The 18,901-nt window shown below is 41.1% G+C and overlaps 1 protein-coding gene across 1 annotated transcript; it reads left to right on the plus strand.

Moving 5' to 3' along the window:
* Positions 1–703: 703 nt before the first annotated feature.
* Positions 704–11,086, plus strand: kcnj5 (potassium inwardly rectifying channel subfamily J member 5; the record flags this gene model as incomplete). The annotated part of the gene is made up of 3 exons (XM_079224747.1): positions 704–766; positions 2,889–3,762; positions 10,698–11,086. 3 exons carry the CDS (start codon positions 704–706, stop codon positions 11,084–11,086), a joined length of 1,326 nt encoding a protein of 441 aa, XP_079080873.1.
* Between the last annotated feature and the right edge of the window lie 7,815 nt (positions 11,087–18,901).

Below are 18,901 nucleotides of genomic sequence, written 5' to 3' on the forward strand. Positions count from 1 at the left end.
TATATTACGAGTGTAAGAGACCTGTGCTGTAGCCAGAGTAACCAATAATCTTCAGATTTAATTATTTTACATATGATTATCATTCATAAGTTCATGCTTTTTTGCATTGTGGGGATTTTCATAAATTAAAAATGAATAATTACTGAGCAGAGGCTTGTAAATTCTTAAGAGCTTCCACCCACTTCCCTGTACATTATATACCAGCAATCCTTCTTATAGGCTACTTAAACAAAATATACATCCAATACAAATCTAAACATCTTATTCTATTACATATTTGACATTTTACCTTAAAGCTTATAGTTCAAACTGAACTCGTGGATTTTTTTCTGGATCTTTAATTACACCGGCTGGCAAATATTGACATATTGACAAAATGAAGCAATTTAAATGGCAGGTAGATAATAACAATCCTGAGGGAGTTGCACTATACAACACAACATTGTTAGTGCATGCACTTCTCAAAGAGGATGTGCAATTCAGGTCGTTGAGGGCTGAAAGGTTGAAAGGCTGAAAGGCCTAATGGATCAAGCTTGTAAACATGCCTCCTCCGAGGATGATGCAATCTTTAGTCTGGGCTGTATTGGTTTATTATAATGTTGGTCAATTAACTGAAGCTCAATGTGCTGCTGAAGCAGAGAGCCTAAATTCAACTGACTACCGTCCTCCCTTATCTCTTACAGGTGTTGAGCTTCAGCTGAGGATGGCAGGAGATTCTCGAATCCTCATGGACCACAACATGGAGATAGGAGTCACACCTGCACAGGTAAAGATTCACATCCACAGCTGGTCAAACACTCTACTGATCGCTACGATTTCACCGCAGCAGGGAGACAGACTGTGAGGCACGAGACAGACGATGTGAGGGAGAGAGAGAGGCGTCATGGTGTTGGGGGCTCAGAGAGCGAGCAGAGGACAAAAAGGAGATGGAGAAGACCGAGAGAGAGGCGGGAATGATTAGATCGAGGACAAAGCAATAAATGTGTGGGAGAAAGGAAACCAGACTGATTGCTTCCCAGAATAGTGGGAATGAAGAGGATAAAAAAGTAGTTTGATTTACTATATTTTGTATACTTTATAGATGAAATAAACAGTGCAGATTATGGATCAAGTTCCATGAAGAGTAACATAACCTGTTTCTTTAGTTCATGTTCGTATATAGCTCAGTTGGCTTGGGAGAGGAGATTGGAAAATAAGAAAGAGACTCCCACCTTACTCCCAATAACGGATGGTGGAGTTGCACTGGTTATCTGTCCTGATTCCCCAGCTGATTGGTACTTGTCCTGTCTAACCAAGCGCAGCCACAAAGGCGCAAAGAAATAAAACACCCACCATTTACCCTCGCCACAAAAAAGAGGACTAATGAATTTGTTTATCGACCATCACCCTCACAGACCGTATTGACTAGGAAGGCCAAAGAGTAGGTGGCTTTCCTAGTGACAGCTTCATCCATCACTAAATTAGTCCAACCTCAACGAGTGGAAATTAATGGGCCTATTTTAGCTGTCTGTCATTTAAAATGAGAGAAGTAGTGATTACCAACTATTTAAAAAGAGACAACAACTGTGTACATTAACTGATGCTGTCAGTAAAAAGTGTCACTCTAAGAAATGGTGGACTGACTGTGTTCTCCAAAGAAGAAGAAAAAGGGAGCCCATTGACATTTGGTAAATGCCTTGTCATCAAGCTACTAATTGCGATGCCGGTCAATGAGCATTGTCTTTCAATTCTTCTTTGTCAAATTGTCCCTTAAACAGGTATCACTTCGAATCGATATCTGAAAACTCAATACTGCACATGCAAGCCGTCTGACATACTTTAGTGCCTTAGATGTCCTTCCCTCAGCTGAACTGGGATAGTGACCGTCTATGTGATTGAGCAGAAGAGCACTGTAACCACAATAGGCTGTATAGCTTGTCTGGTGACGTGAGCGCGACTCTAGAGAGAGCTGGATCCCAGGTGTCGGAGATTCAGAGGACACGGGAGCTGTTTTCTTGCCTTGACACAATGCATTTCAATTATCAAGTCAGATTGGAAAGTGTCAATGTGCTGCCAAATGTCCTTGGTGTGTTTGAAAGGTGTCCCGAAACGTTGTCCTCTTGCATGTGTGTGTCATCCTGTCTGTCTGTATGCATGTCTCCAAAAAGAAGGACAAGCAACTGCCCCCTGCAGGACTACAATGCCAGGCGGACTTTGTTTGTCATCACCCTCAATGTGTAAAACATACAAAATTAGAATCTTACATCTATGTGCATGAAAGATGGTTTCAAGATAAGCACAATATGTGTGCCAAGGCATATGCCAATCTTTTTGAGGATGCCATAAGGGTCTATTGGGGGAGGATGGAGGATCTATTCCTATCCAAGCCTGCCAATGTCCCATGGGGTACGAGGGGAGGGAACACAAGGGACAGGGAGGAAGGCAGACCACAGCTGTGGAGCCAGATCGCCTCGCTGGAGCTGGGCCAACATAGACAAAGACCTGGGTGTCCTTGTGTTCTTGTTGTGTCCCTTCTCTCTCTTTCTCCCTCTATAAGTGTGCATACACTGACACCTACAATGTCATTGTAGAGTAGAGTAGCACAGAGCAGTGACTTTATAATAGTCGGTAATTGTATTTGCCTCCATGACGGAAGCACAGAGCAGTGTGCTTTTGAAAAGGTTGAAATCGAATCTCATTAAAAAGGTTAATACCTACATCATCCAGTACAAACTCAATATAGCTTTCGAGAAAATATTAATGAAAAGAAATCTGAAGAAAGTGCTATACAGTAAAGTACCCCCATGTGGAGAAAAACTTCAATTGTGACTGTTCTCTCTCCGTCTTTCTTTGCTTTCTTTCACTCTCCTCCATCCAATTGCCTCTCTCTCTCTCTCTCTTTCCTCTAGGTGAAGAAGCTCCCTAAACACTTGCGGGAGGCTCAGATCTCGACTGAGCGAACTCACCTGATCTCTGACCCGCCGAAGAAGCCACGTCAACGATACGTGCAGAAGGACGGCAAGTGCAACGTTCATCATGGAAACGTGCAAGAGACCTACCGATACCTCAGTGACTTGTTCACTACGCTGGTGGACCTACGCTGGCGTCTTAGTCTCTTCATTTTCACCTTGGTCTATATAGTCAACTGGCTTTTCTTTGGCTTTCTGTGGTGGCTGATAGCGCTCATCCGTGGGGATCTGGTGCATGCTGATGAGGAGGGCTGGACCCCTTGTGTGGAGAACCTCAACAGTTTTGTCTCGGCCTTCCTCTTCTCCATTGAAACAGAGACCACCATTGGGTACGGTTATCGTGTAATCACAGAAAAATGCCCCGAGGGTATCATTCTGCTTCTGGTGCAGGCCATCTTGGGTTCCATTGTTAACGCCATGATGGTGGGCTGCATGTTTGTCAAGATCTCACAGCCAAAGAACCGCGCCGAGACCCTCATGTTCTCGCACAATGCTGTCATATCGGTGCGAGACAACAAGATGTGCCTGATGTTTCGGGTGGGAGATCTAAGGAACTCTCACATCGTGGAGGCGTCGATCCGAGCGAAGCTGATCCGCTCGCAGCAGACCAAGGAGGGGGAGTTCATCCCGCTCAACCAGACTGACATCAACATCGGCTTCGACACGGGAGACGACCGGCTTTTCCTGGTTTCGCCCCTGATCATCTCTCACGAGATCAACGAGAGGAGCCCATTCTGGGAGATGACACTGACGCAAATGGAGAAGGAGGAGTTCGAGATTGTCGTTATCCTTGAGGGCATGGTCGAAGCCACAGGTATGAAGCAGTGGGGGGATGATAATGGGTCGGGAGAAAGGTGGAATAGGAGGACACATGCATGATGGGTGGATTGATAGTGAGACGTAGAGATGAATGAAATATTGGATGCAGAAAGTTCACCGAGTGGGAGGGATATGTAGATGGATAAATAGATGGAAAGAGAGAAGAGGTTCACATGGAAAGATAAATTGCTTTACAGAGAAGAGGGGCAGTAGCAAGTAGCTGTAAGTGATGCTGATTGCAAAAGGCAAAATGGCAATGGATGGAAAGACAGAGAGAGACTAGCTCAACAGATAATACACTATCTAAGTGCGACATAAATAATATAAATGATTCACTTGAAGTTAGTATGTTTTAATGGAGGGCTTATTATTTCAACAATGTCTTAACAGCTGATAAATGTTTGGAGGAAGTTTGCAATAATTTTCTTCATTACACATTCAACTGCAGTTGTCTTCTTCATAACCATACAATTTTAACTTTTTTTAATTATTTGCCGCTTCAACGTGACTGAAAGCTGATCACACCACAACTGCCTTGCAAATGTTTCTCTGTACTCACTGCAGCCCGTTTTTCCACTCATGCTACTTCAAGGTTATGTCTTTGATATTGTGTATTTTAAAAAGAGTAAAGTGTAGATACCCACATTGCTGGTCCGTGTTTTGGGTAAAGGCCAAGCAGGCCTGAAAAGTGCTGCAGGCTGGTTACATTAAGGAGACAGACATGACCCGGTGTTTCTGGGAAGTTCCATAAAGCTCCTATTTCCCAGAATGAGACTGTGTTCAAGGCCGCAAGAAAAAATGTAGCATCCTCAACAATAATGGTTATACAAAGACAGAAAGCACGATATGCAAAGCTTGCTGTTCTAATCTGTTTCTGTGGGGTATTAGCTAAATCAAGTATTGTTTATATGCCCAAGTTGAATTGTTATTGGCTTTTTTTCAAAGACTAATTACAATCGACTTATTTAAAATACAATGCATTATGCATGTCACTAATTTACTTTATTTATTACCGTCGTACCTCGCATCAGTCAATGAGACACACTAGTTGATTAGGAGCACAAATGTCTTTTTAAAAGCGTCCAGCGTACAAACCGCCGAGCTCCCTAATGCGATCAGGCATGGCTTTGCATGCGTCTGAACATTTCTGCTCTATTTCTTTCTTTTTTTTCTTCCTCTAAGCACCAGTAGTCATCATGCTTCCTGCTCACGCTGCTGGATACTTGACTCAGGCATTAAATCACCTTTCGCTTCACCGGCAGAGACCATGGCATCATGTGAGGGCTATGTCATCGGCGTCCTTGACCGCTAGGCACTAATCTGACCATCTAGTAGCCCCTCCCCCTATTCTTTCCCCCGGAAACCTAAATGAGACTTGTTAAACAGGTCACAGAGCGTAAGCAGAGATACTGTAGGGTCGCTCAATGGACATTTATTAGCTCTTTTCATTGTTTTTGCCATCATAACATAAGTGTTCTAATTTTGCCTTCAGCTTTAACAAGTACATACATAATAGATAGCACTTGACGCAGATGGTGAAGTCAGGATGGCATTAACAAAAAAGACAAGATCTTAAACCGGTGGGGTTAGATTAAAGCCTGTAATAAGTAAGTGTCATTGATAATAATCATGTTTTTTTAATTATGGTATTAAGGTCCTCAGGTTACAAACATCAAAATGCATGCCTGAGTTAGCATCCCCAGCTCTTACTTTAAAAGTGATGAATCTGCTGTCAGTGTCGTTATCTACTAATGAATGGGTGAACAGGAAAAGAATATTAAAAGAATATTAATATTATTAAATCTCCAGGAGAAACGCCAGGGGAGAGATCCAGTACAAACATAGTTTACTATTTATTTTTTTAAGTTGAAAAATAAATATGTATCGCTTATATGAAGCAAGTGAGTGTCTCATAAACTCAATGAAATGGAGAAAGATTCAAATCCGCATCTGATGATGTCCATGAATTGCTCTATTTACCCTGGAGGAAAAAACATTAAATTGCCCAAATCACAAGGTGGATGCTGTCACCGAGTTTGGAAGTGACAGATGAGTGGGTGGTGAATTAGCATCATTTTCTCTTTAATGGCCGGCCATGGCTTGTTTTCTCCGTTGAGACACATCTGTGGTTTTAAGCATAATTGTGAGTCAGGCTCTGGAAATCACTAACAGCATTTGTGTTTGCCGGGCACTCCCACAGCATTTTGGACAAAATAACAAAATGATGACTTGCTAGAGAACATTCTGCCATGCTACTTGATAGCACCGCTTAACTGCTCTAATGAAAAGGCAAACATAGAGACAACAATCTATTTAATGAATGCAGAGCAGATACAAAAACACTATAATAGCATGCAATCAAATCTCATATTCATAACAGTTTAATATATATCATAATTATCATGAATCTAGTTGGACAAGCAACTCAAAAGCATCCAAGCCTCGTATAGCCGGACCTATCTCCACAGCGCTGTGTCAGCACTAAAGAAAGGTCTGGCTCCACACATTATCATTCAGCCAAATTCAGGTAAAAAAAACTCTCTCGCTTTTTTGTATTTCTTTAAACCAATCACAATCGTCAATGTACAGGATGCAGCGAAGGTGTCGTTGAAAAACAGTGACACAAAGAGAGAGGAAAGGGAGGAGAAAGGTGCATGAAATACGCGACTAATAGAGAGCTGCAGGTAGGAATTATCTTTGAGGCCCACCTGTGAATGAGCTTCGCAACGGTCCCCTGGGCAAAAAGGCCAATGGGGGTTTTAGATGATTGCAGAAGCTCTGTGGCAAACACATTTTTTTGTTTTGTTTGGAATGTGACAATAATCTTTGTGAATATGCAAGGTTGTAGAGGTGGAATTTATCGGCTTGAGGATGTTTTGTAGTGTCATATAGACATTTGTTAAGCCTAATTTTGACCTGTAAAAACTTCAAAATTCACAAAAGGGGTATATGCTGACGTATTTTATGTTTCTATAACAAAACATTGAAACTTAACTCTTAAACATGAACTTTATTTCAGGACAAACCTGTGAAAAAAAAGTGGAAAAATGATAACTTTAAGCCACTCCCTCAAAATTCCAATTATGAACATAACCAATGAACATGGCTATTGTTAGTACTCTGTCAAGCTAGCAGTTTGTATCAGACAAGCAACGAGTGCACAGGCAGAATACACACAGGCAGGTATTTTGTTCAATCCTAATGTCTGGGAGAGAATTTATTTAATGAGAATATGAACAAAAAAAGTTCGAGCTCAATTTACATTATAATCAGGATGACCCTGACTTTGACAATGTAAAATAAAAAATGTAATAAAAGTAATTGTAACGGTGAAAAAAAAAAGAAAATGTTGCCGCGGTCATAATTGGACTTATTTTGATGCAGAGAATGAACGACAAATACATCAAATGGTGCAGTAAAAACTATTTTGGTGCAGGTAAAAAATTGTTGCCGCATGTGATTTAAAAATGTACATGCCAATTTAGTCTTTTACGGAAAGCAAAACATATATTTTAAATTGTACACTGATTTAATTTACTCTAAATACAAGAACAGCAAATAATAGAAAGCATCAATGTATTTATTAACAAGTGCAGTTTGGTGCCCAGTGGCTGTGAAAAGGCTTTAGAAATTAAGTTGTAATAAAGCAACCATCCCTTGTTTAAACATTTTAAGTGGTAAGGCATTTATTAGATGGGAAATCAGCAGCAACTAAACTGTATTCTGTGTTATTTCAGCTGTCTACAAATAGCCACGGGATCCTAGAACCAAGATGTTTGTGCACCCCGCCAATTCAACAACTGCAATAACTGCAGATAATCTGATCTATATCAAATATATATTCATTTTAATAAGAACACACTGTTATTGATGCAAAGAGATTCAAACCAGGCCCAGCCAATACTTATGACAAAATGCTTTGTTTTTTTCATGACAGACATACATTTTATTTGACACAAAGACTGTGACCTTGTCACTGCCTGGATAAGTCACGCTAATCACAGCCGAGAATGGGGAGTGGCGGTAAAGCCTTCCGCCCAGGGAAGTCTACAGGTGGATGCTGGTGGGATGTCATGAGCCCGTATGAAGTGCTACATGGGAGGCAGCAGCAGTTACACCTGCAATGACGTTATGACATTCAAGCAAAGCTGTGACTAATAACATGAGTGAGGGCCATTTTCCATTTTGGTGTGCCAGTAAGCCAGTATAACACCACAACCCCAAAACTGACACACCCAAATGGTCAGCAACCATTATGGAGTTATTAATACACCGCAATGTCTGTTGTGAGAGAGTCGTGTTGGTAAAAGAGTGGTGACTATTGTTTCCTCTTCGTCACTCACACAGAAATTATATATATAAGAGCATGTGAGTGGAAAAGTCTTCTGGCCGCTGTTTACACCCACAAAATGTTCAGGAACCACTGTGCTAAGCTCTTTGTGTGTTTGCATGCTGTGGAAATACAGTTTCCGCATTACAAAAAGCTGCTAAACTCACACCCTTGTTTGATGAATGTGTTTTGCTTTGCCGCTGTTGGGCTGGTGGAGAACCACGGTTGTTAGTTGAGTTGTATTTCCAAAGTTGAATTATTGAATAATTTTGCTGCTCATCTGCGATACATATCACAGATCACAGCACAAGTGTCTCCTACGCACAGTGCACCCTGCAGCACACTTTTTCAACTTTTTTACATAAAAACTGCTATTTAAAAAAAAATAAAAGATGCAAGAGGGAAGAGCCAATTCACTCCTTTGGAGCCAAGAGCTTAGCAGCACAGGGAAGCGGGACACATTACCATGCATACTTTGCTACTGTTGGTATTGAAAAATGGAAAGTGTGTCTTCAAATACTGGTCGTCTTTCTAATCGCTTTATGTGTGTTTAAGTTGTGCGCGTGTGGATTGGCACATTTTCTTTTTGTGTTTGTGAATTTGTGAATGATCTAATACCTCAGGAAGTGACTACTAAATGTTTATCACAAAAATCCACACGATACCAATGCATCAGCAAAATACTGTAAAGAGTCTGAGCCATCCTGTTTATATGACATCCAGAAGTATGAAGTCAAAAGCACCTTGACTCTTGACTTGAAATTGAATGATAATATGACAAGATACTGATAGATCTTCAACACCACAATGTTATGTATTTATTTGGTCTCCCAAGAATTAGCTAAAGTAAGAATTTAAAACCAACACATCAAACAATATGCCATCACCCTTAACAAACACTGCAGAAAATCCTTCTCATGGTGACTGAAAGACATTTTATTGTCTTTGATGATCCAGTCACAGAAATAACAAACATTTCACAAGTTAAATGTGGAAACTAGGCCACTCATATCCAGAGGGAACGCTGATGAAAAGGTGCAAACGCCTCGCCTTCCACCGTGTCATTAGACAACATATCAATTTGGCATCTACATCTATTTTAGAACACATGCTTGATGTTTTTGGTGATGTTATGCATTTACAGATAGACAGAACATTATGTAACTCAACAGCTGGGTGAGCGAAGCATCTATGGCGAGACAGTTGGACTGCTGTCAAAGTGCTTGGGATCACTGTAATAGATATTAGTCCAATAAGACAAACAGGAGAATAGAAAATAACAACGTCTCCTTAATGAGCTGTATATTTCAAAGTTAAAATTAAGTGTAAAAACAAATCAGAAACAAAGGAAATATTGAAAAGGCCTAAATCAAATGTAACTCTGTAGTGATGTGTTTAAAAATAGTTTGCAATTTGCATGTTATAATTTTGTTCTAATATGCTACTGTCTGGATTAATCCATTGTATTACTGCTAGTTTGTCAGCACGAAAGGATTGTAATCAGAATTAGGTAAGAAATAAAGAAAAAATATTAAATATATTATGCTGAAATTTGGTAATGGTAAACTTACCAACTTACCAACTTACTTATTCCTTCACAATTCTGTATTTGTTTTAGCCTTATGTAGCAGTGTGCATATGGCATTCTCAAATATGTATTTGGTTTAAGCTAATGTTGAATCCACAAGAGAGATGTTAGTGGCTAGCTTGCTTACCGCTAATGGGGGAACATATTGTGACCACTAAATCCTATTCATACTTACAGTAACACTGGGCCGTCACGTCTGTGCTTTATTGTGTGTTTTGTAATTCCTATGCAGTATTTATTCCTTAATGCTTGTTTCGCAATAAGCTATTAGCTGCGTGGCTAACTTTCTCCAGCTCAGCTTTTCTTGCTGCATGTTTTTCATTGTAGTAAAAACACAGATGTAATTAATGGGCTCTGTTAAGGTGAATCCCATTCAGTTTCCAGATAGTCTGCATGCTGCCTCACTACAAAGGCGTACTAATACACGGTCATCATCAATGTTGCAAGTTGCACCTGTGACACCTACAAACCAACGTGTTTCCAAAAATAGAAATGTCCAATGTGTCGGTTTTCATATCTGACACGACCAACACAGTTAATCAACAAGTTTTAAAAACAAAGGATGTTGTGCCTTTAGCATTGGCATTACTAAAAGTCTTTTAACTCTTTCAATTACTGGAATACAAATGTGAAGACTTGAAAGACACCCTAGAAAATAATATTAACACCTTTTATTACCGTGTGAGATTTTGACTTGTAATTTATGAACCAAACAGCTCATACCTTCTACTATTAGATATGTTGCGTTTCACACATTATGGCATTCACAACCATGACGGAAACACTGTGCAGGTTTTGGCCCTTTCACAGTTTGTACAGTTTTTGCATAACAAGGAATAATTTGCAGACTTTCTCTCTCTCTTTTTCTCCCTACACCTCTTTCCATCGGTGTCTGTGTTTGTGTTTGTGTGTGTGTGTGTGTGTGTTGTGTGTGTGTGTGTGTGTGTGTGTGTGTGTTGACCTGATTGTGTGCATGTGGATGCTTGCATACCTCTATTCATACCTGTGACAGGGATGACATGTCAGGCACGGAGTTCCTACCTGGACACAGAGGTGCTTTGGGGCTACCGCTTCACACCGGTCCTCTCCCTGGAGAAGGGCTTCTACGAGGTCGACTACAACAACTTCCACGAGATCTACGAGACCAACACCCCCACCTGCAGCGCCAAGGAGTTCGCTGCTAAGCTTCGGGACGGGCCACTATTGCCTCAGCTTTCGCTCCTCAGCCCCGACCCCAAAACGCATAGTACTTTTGACGCCCTAAACCGCCTGTCTGAACGGGACCCACTCAGCCCAGATGTGGACAAGGAGGAGAAAGATTCAGGGGGTGACAGAGGAGAGATCAATGGCTCAGCTGCTGCTTTGGAGGATCTGCCCCTTGCCGATGGACTGCCTGGCTGACGTGATTGGCGGCCATATCAGCTAAACCAGGAGAGACTGGACATGAGGACAGGACGATATAATGCTTCATTTAGTCAACGGCCAGCTTGTTCCATTGCAACGCTCGGAGATACAAGACATCCGTCTCCGGCCCCCGACTCATGCAATACTCCTCTACTAGAGTGTCAATCTATAGTATAGATTGGTTTTGTAGACACGTAAGTACGCATACACTGACACACGTACAGTATCTATATCTACACTAAAAGGTCGGTGGTCGGACTGTCTTTTTATAATCGTAACGACCACTTACTGCTGTAACAGCTGTAAGTTGCATAATGTAAACTTGATCTCAAAGTGGTAGCCATGACAGAGTACCATGGGCTTATTATGGACACCCCAGTATTCTCATTTAAGAGTGTCTTGATTCAGCTTCATTGGAACAGAATCACTCTCATATCACAGCTGACGTGTCTGACAGCAGCTTCAGAGTGATAATGGAATCTTGTTATTGACATTTCTTTTTTTTTTTTTTATGTGGGAGATTAATATTTCCTTTTTTGCTGGCAATGTTATTATTATTATGTGTCAGAGACCCAATTCAGTAAGGAGGACATACCTCAGACATCTAGTTCGCAAAGGCGAGAGAAACCAATGGACATGCGTTCTATAAAAGGCAATGTGTATCAGCAACCAATATCCAAATGTATTTTATTTGTTCACACTTTCTGTATGGTTGTGCTGTCGTAAATACCCTCACCGTGCGTCTGATAGTCTCTCCAACATACTGGGAGCATTGACCCAAAAGAAACCAGGTCGTACCTCATTTCATACTCATTTTCAGGGTTCTGAAATGAACAATCAGAACGATGCTAAGGTAAAAAGCTGTGTATGCTACCGATTGATTCTTTTGAAAACCTTTTCGACTGGTTAAAGATTGAATCCCCCTTCCCGCTGCATCAACTAAAACATTAAAAACAAGCCCTTTTCTTGGGACAAAAAGCACAATTCCTCACGAGGTGACCCACTGACCTGACCGCCCAGCGAGCAACCCCGCTGGCTGACGCATGTCAGTCCGACTTAGAAGTGACTTTCAAATGTAGGTTCAAATATGTATATGAATGATTTATTTGAAATGCTCTTGATTTCTATACACGTGAATATTTCAAAAGCTCCTCAAGCATATTGAAATGTTCGTTGTATCCTGTGTTTGTTTTGTTTTTGTTTTAAATATTTAAAAGATATCCAAACCCTGATGTTTTTTCAGCAATATACAAGTTGAGTCTACTGAAGATGGAAGCAGGTTTTCTGTCTAATCTCACAAGTGTAGTAGCTGGCCAGCTCATCACATGCAATATCCGCCTTCCTAGTAATTATTTCCTCTGAACTTCATCTATAGTGTTCACCTTATGATTTGAGGTCTTCTTTGTCCACTTGCTTCAGTTTTCTCTTTGGCACTGTCCCACACACGACCACTGGGTATTTTGCTTTGTGGCCATTGTGACAACTGTTTTGGAAGCCGACACTTGTCCTGTGAGGGACATCGCGTACAGTAGTTTGTAACCTTTCTTTGAAAGGACACGTGTCAGAGCTTGCATGCATGAATCAACTCCTAACGCGTCCCATTGCTGAGTAAGTTTCCTACAGTAAGAAACACAGGGTATTTTCTAGGCATGCAAATTATGAGATTTCTACAATATATTATCAGATAATGTATTCATATTCAATTATCATTTCTCAAAAGATAAATTCCTGATACTTTAAAATCTCCTACGCCCTAATTCTACGTTATTCTTTTTTTTTTTTTTTTTTTTTACAGATGCTTGTCCAATCAATGTATTTATTTTCACTGCGACATTTCAGCATCATATGTATTCCATTTAAACAATACGTTTGCCATTAACGAGAGATCATCTTTTGTTGCTGGAATGTCATCTGTTGTCTGTGTGTTCTCATGGGAATAAACATTATATGGTCGAAAGAACAACATGTTCCTGTTAGATAATGTGTGCATGCATGAGCGATTGCATGAGAGTGTGTGAGTGTGTAATTATTTTTGCACATAACTTTGCAACCGAGGATGGAGAGTTTCATTTACCACGTGTGACGCTGCACTGTATCAGCTGTACTGTGACAAAAAGGCAAATTTGTGGCCATGGCTCTGGGTAAAACAACTGTGTCTGACGCACAAGCTGCAAACTGGATTAGCCGCGTATCAAATCATAAAAGGAAGACTTAAGCGACCTTTAATTATCGGCACAAAACAATCTTGTCTTGTTCTGAAGCTCGAGGCATAATCTGCTTCATGCATGCTCGAGAACAAATATAACGGATAACATCAAGAACTTTGTTGCACCCTTTTCAGTGTCTAAAATTTTAATGAATTCATTAAACTGATACAGAAGCAAAGTGTGGATGTATCTCGATGGCAGCCTCAACCCACTCTGTGTCGTGAATTGTTGTCTCAGCCTGCAAAGACCATTCGGCCAACAGTTTCTCATGGACTGGATGATTGCGGCCGCTGGAGTCCTCCGGACCTTAACAGCATCCCTGAGTCAGCTTTATGTGTTGGAAGACTGCAATTACACACACACACACACACACACACACGGGAAGACACAATCACAGAACACAGCCGGCAGACTGATTAAGAAGACCAGCCCAGCTAATAACAAGTGACAGAGAAAATGCTGCTGAAGTCGCCGGGGTAATCATATTTATTCAGCGTCTGCGGAGTACAACCGGTCATAAAATGAGACATGATGTTACATTTGGTGTCCAGCGTGTCATAGAAGTTCACTGAATCACAGCAATGCGCTGTCAAGGCTATTCTTGTCCGAGCTATTACATTTGGAGGCTGGATCGTCAGCAAGCTGACGGTCCCTGATTCAAATCTGAATAATGTACGATGATGAATATAATGAGCCATTGAATGGTGCATTGAAATAGGTACCCAAAGCAGGTGCATGTGGCTGTGAGGTGTGTGTGTGGGGGGGGGGATAATCAGTCATCAAAATCAAAAGCGCATATGAACACACAACAAAAAGCAAAATTATCCATATATGCTCTTGCCAAGTTCGACAAGCCCTTTTTTTTTAAATAAAGAAATTATGAAAGGAGAAGAAAAAAAGATTAAACTGCTAAAGCGGATGAATGGCTCCACACCAACAGAGTAACTAGCTATTATTCTTTCTCTTTTCATGGCGAGCTAATATTCTTCCCTTCTCCTTTAAATAATGCATGCTTGAGACAAAGAAAGGAAGCACATAGGCCATTAACAACTGTGTAGTCAGAATAAAGTGGGAGGAATTTTACTCTAGTGCAACAAACTAGTGTATGCTCTTTCCATTTTCTTGCTCTATCCTTGGACTCTCCTCACAACAACTCCCACACAGACACATGCAACAGGGCATTTTACAGTATTTTCCACATTTTTTCATGGCTAGCCTGGTGATTTTCTTTTCCCACCATCCAGAGGAACATCAAAAGATGACAAATCCAGCTTCCAGCCCCCATTGTCCCTTCTTAGGCAACTGTGACTCCCTGCTGCAATTATATCTTATTAAGCATTCAAATATCCTCTTACACACTCTGTAATGTAGGTCTTCATTCTCTTACAGCTCCCACTGGTAACAGAAAGGCTTTTTGCCATTTGTTTCTTTTCTCTTTTTCAAGCCTGTAATGTATCTCTCCGTGTGTAAGGTATGGGTTTAAACCTCTTTTGCACATTGGTCTTCACGTGCAGCTCTCTGTTGCACCCCGTAAGACCAGGTGGGTTTCCTGGGACTCTTCCTCTGCACTGTTAATCGGCACAAAAGCCGTAGGCCTCCAGGATCCAGCAGTGAACATGTTACCAAACCTTATGTAACACACAGCTTCACGCGGCGCAAGTGAACCAATCACAAGGCGGTGACGTTGTTCAGTCTGCTGTTTGGTCATGGTGAAAATGTGTTCGGAGCAGGTCAGTTTTAAACTCGCGTGAAACAGTTCATTTAGGGGACAAACATGTTCAGAGATGTTTGAGATTTTGGTGAAACAATACCCCATGATGGAGCTATTCTCATCCAGCCAAAGCATTGACAAGCAGCACCGTTAGCACTGCCAGGCAAGTCTGTTTGGTATAAAATGAGCTTGATAAAAAATATTTTTCCAGCGAGCAGACAGTTGTACAGACAGACACTGAGGGAGAAACCATTGCCTTTTCCCGGCCAGGAGACAGAGGTCTGCCCTTTGATGTGTTTGGATGATGGCAGCCTTTGATGAGGATTTCTATGGCCCCAGAGTGGCTGTGGCTTCAAATTAAGCTAGCTGAGCTTCTCCTGCTGAGAAGCACAGGCAGGCAACACGGAGAGCACGAGAATATTGCCACAGCGCCTGCCTCTGTTTATTCATTTCTGCACACTTTTACTCTCCTGTTTTTTTCTTCTGCCATTTCAGATACCTGCCATTCCCCACACGGCCTGTAGCTGCCCTCAGTGTGTTCCCACTACTCACCAGCACACCTGTTCCTCATTCCCTCGTTAGCTCCCCTGCATATACACCAGCCTTCTTTCCCCCAGTCATTAGCCAGATAGTTAAATGTATGCAATCCAATGTCTCAGCCTTTGTTCCAGACCAATTCTGCTCACCTGCCTCTTGCCTGCTTTATCTGTTCTTGCTGACTGATTCCCTGTTGCTGAACTCTGCCTTGATCTTCAAGTAAAAGATTGATGCTTCAAACTGCCTCTGAGTCCTGCTTTTGAGTCCACGTCACTGTGTGCAGAACCATAACACTTACAAAGAACTCTATTGCCAGTGCCCGTGTTAAAGGATGGGTTTGCTAAATATTCTTATTTGCTTTAAGAGCTAGCTAGCTGTGTTATGCTAAGCTAATCTCGCCAACAGCTCCGGTTCATATTTAGCATGCAGATATAAGACATGCATGCAATGTGAGTTTCCCAAAAATATACACTTTAAAATAACTGCACGCTATGAAGCATTAGTTAAGTATGAGTAAACACTTAATTCATCAGTTGTTCCACACTTTATAAATGATGGATTCACCATTTATACAATGCTTCATAGCGTGCAGTTATTGTAAAGTGTTACTGAGCCATAGGACCAGAGAGAGACTTCTTTAGACCACTGCTGCCTCTAACATGACCAGATAGTACAGAGACAAACAAAAATAAGCATGAATCAATAATCCGTTAACACTTTATAATAACTGCGCTATGAAGCATTGTTTAATACTTCATTTACAAATGGCGAATCCATCATTTATAGAGTGTGGAACTAAAGCTGAATTTAATTACATGGAGAGAGAAAAAAGGCTCTTCATGTCAGAAACTTGTGGAGCTTTAATTAAAAAGAGAAGTGTGATGCTCTGTGAAACAACTTAAGGTTTTGTTTAAAACTGTGCAAGCCAATAGAGAAAACATGGTTTGATTAATTAACACCAATCTTGTATCATCATAGCCCTAATTTCTACGTAAATACTGCAGTGAAACTGAGTGTTTAGCTTCTGCGTGTAGTAGTGGTACTGGAGTGGAGAGAGGAGTGTGCAATCCACAGCCACTTCAGAAGCTTACTGACTCATCATCGTGGCACAGCACAGAGCAATGCAGCAAACATTGGATGTTATACTTGGGATTAGGAAACAAAAATTGAGAGATCATGTAGGTTTGTTTTCTCGTAGTCTTTTCTTTGCTTTTCATTTGGTTTGTTAGACAAACAATGGGAGTTTTGATCGATTTCAAGGAGGAAAACATCCAGGTAATTGGGAAGAGGACATTTTCCAAATTCTATAGCCTAACCAGATTTCCCTCAGAAAATCTGGTTATGTGTATGGATTCAAACAAATTACCCTTTGTTACCAACTTCTTTTTTTTTTTTTTACACCAGCAATGCACCATCTTGAGACCATTGTTTCACCACGTCCCATTTTCTGGTATATTGTACAATCATTTGAAACATTTTCTCAGTCTCTTATTTAAATATCGCCCTGGTAAGTGTGGGGGGAAATAGGCTGGAGCTGAAGTGTGCTTTTGAACTCGTTGTGGATTTAAGCCTCCTTGAGAACCTTTTGAACGTGTAGGAGAAAGCGAGTGAAGTCTGTGAGATGTGAGAGATCCCACATCAATGATAGAGATAAATCAATAGTTCCACACAATGGCTCCAAATGAAGGCATCAGTTAGCTTTGTCTGGGAGCTCTGTTACCAAGAAGCACTTTGTTCTAACAGGATGTTTAAGCCTCTGCAAGAACTGCTTTGTGTGCTGACAGTTGAGTTTTTATAGCAATATTTAAGCTGTCTGCTATTCAGGAAAGATGTTACTTTTTGCATCTGTTGAGTGGAATTCACAGAAAGAGCAGACAATAAGGATAGATAAATGCCTTCAGACGCTTTCATGGTTCATTGATTTAGTAACACCATAAACCGTCTGAATCAATACCCAAACCAATGAAGTAGCCCTCCTTTTTCTTTGAAAATCATACAAATTAAATTATGAAGGGTTATTTATGTTTTCATAGTGTTTCAGTAAAACAAACTGTGGCAGAAATCATCAAATCATCAAATGGGATCTGTGGTTTCATGTGCATTTAATATCGAAGACTAGGTGTGTAAAGTTACCCAACACTGACAATCAAAATATATATGCTTTATTTTGATGCTTACTTTGCGCAGTTTGTGGGAAACCAAATGACTAAAAGCAGAGGCGAGTTTGTACTCTCTGTATTTATATTTTAATTTATCTCTTTCTCGATCCATCTCTCTCTCATTGAGTTGGTAACCCACGTGACTCTTCCCCCTCCTACGCACCGAAATGATACTAGAACAGGAAAGAGCGCTGTCCCGTTCTCACACCTGTGGGTAATTACCGCGGCACACACACAAGCACGGGTGTAACTTTAACACCTTGGACATAGGTTCAAATTTGAACATATCCAATATATCACAAGAGTATCTGTAACAGGGTTGAAAACAATGGAACGAAAGAAAGCTACCGTCAATTATTTTGCTTTGTCATGCAGATACAATCACTGCTGAAAGTGTTCCCCTGTGCCTCTGAAAATTTTCATTTTCTCCACCAGCTCTAAAATATCACCTATTTGATGCTTTTTTCCTAAAGTCTGTGTTACAAAACACAGCACTCCACCAGCTGACGGAGTCTACCGCCAGTCAAATCCTTGTCTCAAAAGACATGCGCAGTTATTACTCACACGGCCAAATCACACAGCTCATACAGTACGAACCGCCTCACTTCAACTTCTGTGGGCTGTTCTGGTTTTGAGAGAAATATAATATATTTATACATATTATTTTATTGTGCTGTGTTGAATTGTGGAGAACCAGGGCTGTTGTCTCCTGTGGGTCCTGCCATTTACATGCATCTGTGAGCCGCTGTGTGCTGTAACTCCTCATGCATACGGCAGCCATCCTTTATGAGTCATATAATCACATCAAGCATATACTGCACTACACATAAATTGCTGCTGTTTCATAGGCCTTCACAGCAGGCCGCTCCGAGCGTGCCGCTGAGGGAAGCGCTCCCTACATCCCGCTTCCTTTATGCAAACTAAGCCGATGAGTCTCAAAGACTCTTGAAGTCCCAGAAGCTTTATGCATCTTCAACACATGCTTCCTTGTCACTGCATGTCCTCCCTCCAGCCAAGCTAGTTGTATTGCCTGTGACCTTTTAACAGATTCCCTTGGCATCAGCGCAGCCTGCAGTCATTTGCAGTGTGCGCCGTCACGAGCAGCATAGCAAACGTTTCCAAAAAGTGGTGTCAAGCATCAGAGGCAGTCTCTTTGATGGTTTTTATACAGATTGCACATGTTGTTGTCATGATGGAA

The sequence above is a fragment of the Taurulus bubalis genome (assembly GCF_910589615.1).
Source record: "Taurulus bubalis genome assembly, chromosome: 10".
NCBI lineage: Eukaryota > Metazoa > Chordata > Actinopteri > Perciformes > Cottidae > Taurulus > Taurulus bubalis.